The sequence below is a fragment of the Gracilinanus agilis genome, chromosome 3, assembly GCF_016433145.1.
Source record: "Gracilinanus agilis isolate LMUSP501 chromosome 3, AgileGrace, whole genome shotgun sequence".
In the NCBI taxonomy this organism is placed as follows: domain Eukaryota; kingdom Metazoa; phylum Chordata; class Mammalia; order Didelphimorphia; family Didelphidae; genus Gracilinanus; species Gracilinanus agilis.
In genome coordinates this window covers 16,973,999-16,979,956 of record NC_058132.1, presented here as the reverse complement: position 1 = coordinate 16,979,956, position 5,958 = coordinate 16,973,999, and the positions used below count along the sequence as shown (strand labels likewise).

The following is a 5,958-nucleotide window of genomic DNA, read 5'->3' as shown; positions in this document are numbered from 1 at the left end:
TTTACTCATCCCCCCCAGCTAAGCTTCCCTCGGCTCTCTTACTCATCTCCCCTCCCCCGGAGCGGCTTCCTCCCCGCCCTCCAGCTGGTCTAAGTTCCTCTATTCTCCGGTTTCCCAACCTCCGGCCAGAATTGGATGTGGTTGGGGGGGTAGTGATTGCTGTGGCGGCAGCGGCGGCGGGGGGGGGGGGGGGGGGGGAGATACACCTTCCGAGGGGAAGGGCCCGTCCGGCCCGTCCGACCCTCCCCAGACCGTCCAGGTCTCTCGCGGGCTCTTCCCCACCCCGTCCCTCAGTTTCTCTTCTTCCCATTAGCCGGCTCTCCCCGTTTAAGTGTCGGGTCTCCCTCCGAGACTCAGTCGGAACCTATCCGAGCTAGGAAGGCCACCCTACGTCTTATTCGGCCACTTCCCCCGTGACAGCCTGGATAAGTCACTTCTCTCCCTAGGCCTCAGTTTCCTCGTCTGTAAAATAAGGGGGACGGACGAGATGGCCTCTGACAGCCCTGACGGCTCTAGGATCCTATGAGTCCTTTATTTTACAGGCGAGGAAACTGAGCCTGAGAGAGGGGCTGTTGGTTCCCCACTCTCTGCCTCTCCTTGCCTCTCTTCCCCTCTCTTTACCTCCATCCCCCTTTTTGGGTTTCTCCATATGTCTGGCTCTGGCTCTAGGTCCTTCCTCGGAAGAATACTATTCTCCCTGCCTTACTTTGCCACTTTTCCCCCAAACTCCGAATCCCCTTCCCAGACTCCTCCGGGCCCCTACCTTGAGGCTGGGCTGCAGCCAGCAACAGGAGACACAGGGTCAGCGTCCTCATGTCCAGTAAACCTTCTCTCATCTGCGTCTCTACCCGGGCTCAACCCGGGATGCTTTGTTTCCACCCCTTGGGGGAGGTTTCAAAATAGGAACCTCCCTTGGGGCTGGCTCCTCCCTGAGGCCCCAGGAGCTCCCCCTCCCCACCTCAGGCTGATTCCTTAGCTCTGATCTGTCTTTTCCCCGTATCTTCATCCTCTGCGTTCCTGGGTCGCTCTTTCCACGTCTGTCTCTTCCTGTGCCCATCCCTTCTCTTTCCATCTCTCTCAGATCATCTCCACTTGTCTGGCTACATCTCTCAGTGTCTCTGTCTCCATCTATTAGCCTGTCTCTGTCTCTCCCTCTGTTCATCCTTCTCTTGTAGGAATCTTTCCCTATATTTCTTTGACTGGATCTCAATCCTTTCACACCTGTCTTGTTTTTGCCTGTTTCCATGTGTCTGTTTTCCAGTCATTTTCTGCATCTCTCCTCTCATTTCTCTCTCCCCCCCCCCCATCTCCTTTTCTCTCCCTTTTCCTCTCTCTCCCACATCTCCTTTTCTCTCCTTTCTCTCTCCCTATCTCCCTTTCTCTCTCTCCCTATCTTCCTATCTCATTTTCTCTCTCTCTCCCATCTCTCTCTCCTTTCTCCCTATCTCCCTTTTCTCTCTCTCTTTCTTCCTGTCTCCCTTTCTCTCTCTCCCTATCTTCCTATCTCCTTTTCTCTCTCTCTCCCATCTTTCTCTCCTTTCTCCCTATCTTCCTATCTCTCTCTCTCTCTCTCTCTCTCTCTCTCTCTCTCTCTCTCTCTCTCTCTCTCAAAACCCCTTAGCTTCTGTCTTAGATCCAAGTATTGGTTCCAAGGCAGAAGAGTGGGTTAGGAAATGGCGGTTAAGTGACTTGTTCAGGGTCACACAGATGAGAAGTGTTTGAGGTCAAATTCAAACCCATGTTCTCCCAACTCCAGACCTGGGTTCCCCAGCCACTGAACCACCTAGCTGCCCCTTTCCATATCTCTTAGCCTTTCTCCATGTGCCTTGCTATTTCTTAGTCTGTTTTTCCCTTTTTTGGTAGGCAGCTAGGTAGTGTAGTGGATAGGGTGCTGGGCCTGGAATCAGGAAGACACGGGTTCAAATCTAGCCTCAGACACTTAGCTATGTGATCTTGGGCAAGTCACTTAACCTGTTTGCCTTAGTTTCACTATCTATAAAATGAAGATACAAAAGCGCCTACTAATCAAGAATTGAGATATTTGTAAAATGCTTAACACAATGTGTACAGTCATTTTTAATCTATGCCTGGCTCTTTATGACTCCGTTTGGGGTATTCTTGGCAAAGATCCATCCTGGAGTAGTTTGCCATTTCCTTTTTCAGTTCATTTTATAGATGAGGAAACTGAGGCAAACAGGGTTAAGTGACTTGCCCAGGGTCACACAGCTAGTATCTGGCATGTCACAGGTGCACATGCTGTTCTTCTTCCCTTCCGTGTCTCTGTATCTGTTTGCCCTCATTTGTCTCTGTCCCTCCATAGCTCTGTTTTTTTCAATCTGTTGTTTTTTGCCTCTGTGTCTCCCCAACTGTTCCTGAGTTTCCTCCTCTCCATGGCTTTGTCTCTCCCTGGGCCCCTCCATCTGTGTCCACCTGTATGTGTCTCATCCTCTGAGTCAGGAACAGCAGGATGGAGGGCCCCCATCAGCCTTTTGGAAGGCCCCAGGTGCCCATCCTGGATGGTGACTGCCTGACTCACCCTGGGCTGGGCCAGCTCCACCCCAGCCATTCACAGGACTCAGATTCCTTGCCCTAAGGATCTTGGAGCTGACGGAGGCAGCTCTGGAGGAAGAGAGAACCATATAGGGAAAGGCAGGGGAACTGTGAGAGGGAGATACATCCCAGAGCTGGATCTGGGGCCAGAGGACTAGTTCAAATCCTGATCCTTGTGTGACTTGAGGGCAATGGCTTCAGCTTCTTGGAGTTCCTTTCCTTTATCTGAGAAGGAAGGGATTGGATTAAGTCATGTCTAAGATTCCTCCCAGCTCTGGATTGAGAGCCAGACTAGAGACCCAACTAAAATAACTCAACAATAACATCAAATTACTGATATTGGGAGGTCCTGGGTTCAAGTCTGACCCCAGACACATCCTGTGTGACCCTGGGCAAGTCACTTGACCTCTTCTGCCTTGGAACTGATACCCAGTATTGATTCTAGGAAGGTAAGGGTTCAAAAAAACTTTCTTCTAGCCTTAAGTTTATGCTGTTGGTTGACTGACCCATCAACTGACTATGAAACAAACACAGAGAGAGGCACAGAGCCTGAGGAAAAGATGAAGAGAAAGACCCATGTATGTGCAGTTAGCCTGACATCCAAGGTGTGGGTACAGGACCACCTGGTCAGTGGCCTTGGCTGCTGAGACTCTATCTCTATGGCGATGGCTCTCGGGTAGGGTGTGGTCCTCAGGGCTGAGTCAGGCCTCTGGCTCTCAGAGTTTCCCCCCAGGAAGTGACCTCAGCCTTGGCTATTCCAGGCCAGGGTTGTGTCACCCAGACCCTGGCCTCAGTGTGCAAACCTCTCCTCCTCTATCTACACCTTTGTCCCACTCCCATTGTCCTTCCACACCGAGGCTGAGCAGGAAACACAGAGGATGAACAGGCCACAGGAACCCGCTGCCTGGGAACCATCTGGGATAGGATTTGAACCCAAGTCCTCTGTCTCTTTGGACCAATGTTCTTTCCCCTTTCTCTTCCACCTTGACTTGTAGCTCTCCTTCTTACCATGTCCAATCAGTTGTAAAGACTATGGATTGCTATCTCTTTTAATTACCTGGCTCACATTTGGCCTCTTATCTTCATTCACTTGCCAGAAATACAATCACAAGCCAGTCCGATTGTAATTAGCCTCCTAATTAATTGGATCCTTTATTCCAGCCTTTCCTCTCCTTCACTGGGATATAGAAGTCATCTAAAGTAAAGACTGGACTATCTTTACCACCCTACTTCTCAAAACCCTTCTGTGGTTCTGTTTCACCACTAATAAAAATGCCATCTTCTCGGCCTGGCATTGAGGGCTCTCAGCAATCTGGATTTAACCTACTTGGCCTCATTTATGTATTATTTAAGCACTGGACATTTTTTAACTCAGAAGTTTATCTGCTCCAGATACAGACCATCTTTCCTTCCTAGGATGCTGTCCCTTCCCATCTTTGCCACTCATACTAATTACCTTCTTATTTGTCTTGGGTGCCACCTCCTCTGTGAAGCTCTCCCTGATAACACTAGTTAAGTGTTCTCTCATTTCCCAAATAGAATGTAAGCTGCTTGGGGGCAAGGCCCAGTTTGTTTTTGGCTTTATATCTTCAGCTCCTTGCAACGTGCTTGGCTCATAAGTTTGCTGACTGGAATTGAATTGGGTCCAACTCCTTGGAGTTCTCTTCCCTTAGAGTTTTCTTGAGGATGGATGCCCTTTGAGCCACTCAGAGGAGAGGATTAGTGACCTACATCTGCTTGCCTTCTTCCTCTCATTGAAGTCCCCCCTCATAATACCATTCTTCCTGCCATCTCCTATTAACCTGAAACTGTTACCTGGGAAGGAGGCGGGAAGGAGGCTGTATGGAGGACATAGGATTGGCCGGGGATAGTGATGGCAAACCTTTTAGGGACCGAGTACCCAAACTGCAACCCTCCCAAGCATGTGAGCTGCCCCGCTTAGCCCAGACAGGGGAGGGAGGAAGCGCTCTCTTGGGCTGCTGGGCAGAGGGGAGAGTGATGTAAGGCACCGGCAGGGACCCAGGGCACCAAGAGCTGGGAGTCTATGCTAGGCTCTCTCCCAGGCTTGCTATGTGATCTTGGAAGGGTTCCTCCCTGGGCCTTGGTTAAATGGTGGGTGAATGGATGGGTGTTGGCCTGGATGGTGTCCAGGGAACCTTCCAGCTTTAGGTCCAGGTTGGAAGTCATGGAAGGTCCAAGTGGGTAAAGGAATTAGTCATAGGCTGGTAACTCCAAAAGAGACCTTCGAGATATTCGAGTTCAACCCTATTCTCAATGATCCTTTTTTTTTTTTTTTAACTATTTCCTGCCCATCTCATGTGGTTTCATTCACAGCGAGGGTCCTCACTGAAGCCGAAGGACCAAGTGAGTGGGATCCAGGGATCCATGCCCCGGGCCGTCCTGGGGTCACGAGATCCCCAATCTCAGAGAACAAAGTCGTTGGGGGCCTAGAATTCGGGGCCCTGGATAAGAGACAAGGCAAGGGGTAGAGTGGCCCCGATTTTCATCTGCCCCCTTCAGGGAACACTGAGGCTCAGAGAAGGGGTCACACAGTGAATGGCCTTAGAAATCAGCCAAGTCTCCTTACCTCCCCTCAGGGTCCTGGTTCCGTTGGAGGCCTGGCAAGATTGGGCTGGGCTAGCCGGGGGCCCATTGGAAGTCCCAAGTGTGGAGGAGGTTTGTCCAGAGCCAGCTAAGGGCCCCCACCTTCTCTCTCTCCTCTCCCTCTAGCCTTGGGGTGTTTGCTCTAGCCAGACACACCCTGTGGGGAGAACCAGGGCCTCGGTCATACACAGGCCTGGCCCCAAGTTTCTTCGGGTGCCCAGATGTATCCCCTCATCCCTCCCATTTCACAGAAGGGCAAAGGGAGGTGCACAGAAGCAGGTCACGCCAGGACGGCTTGGTAGAGCTGGGAGTATCCCCATTCCTCTCTACACCCCCCAACCTCCTAGTGCTGAAGAGAAGCTGGCCTCCAGCCCAGGGAGCAGGAGCTTCCCACCCAGGTCCCTCTCGGGGCCCTTCCGCTCCCCTTCAGGTGGGAATCCAGGATGCCTGGAGATGGCAACCCCCAGCTTTGCTCGGGGCCTCCTCCCTCCCTGCCACTCTCACCAGAAACCTGTTTTTAAAGACCTTCTAAGGAAACATGGCCCTGATTAGCTTTGCTGTCTATACCCCAAAGGCCTGACTAATCAAAGAACACGGAAGTAGCAGCTAGGACGGGCCCCTGAGGTCACCTCGTCTGTCCAACCCTTGAATTTGTGTTTCAACCCTCACTTTCTGTCTTAGAATCAATACGAAGTCTCAAGGCAGACGAAGGGTAAAGGCTGGGCAGTTGGAGTCCAGTGACTTGCCCAAGGTCACACAACTAGAAAGTATGGGAGGCCGGATTTGAGCCCAACCACCTCCTAT

General features: G+C 51.5%; 1 protein-coding gene across 1 annotated transcript in view; it reads right to left on the bottom strand.

Annotated features, from left to right (window-relative positions):
- Positions 1-815, bottom strand: part of PLAUR (plasminogen activator, urokinase receptor) — a 13,110-nt gene extending 12,295 nt beyond the window's left edge. The window contains exon 1 of the mRNA XM_044668515.1: positions 764-815. Coding sequence (XP_044524450.1) covers positions 764-815 — 52 coding nt within the window. The remainder of the gene's footprint in view (positions 1-763) is intronic.
- Between the last annotated feature and the right edge of the window lie 5,143 nt (positions 816-5,958).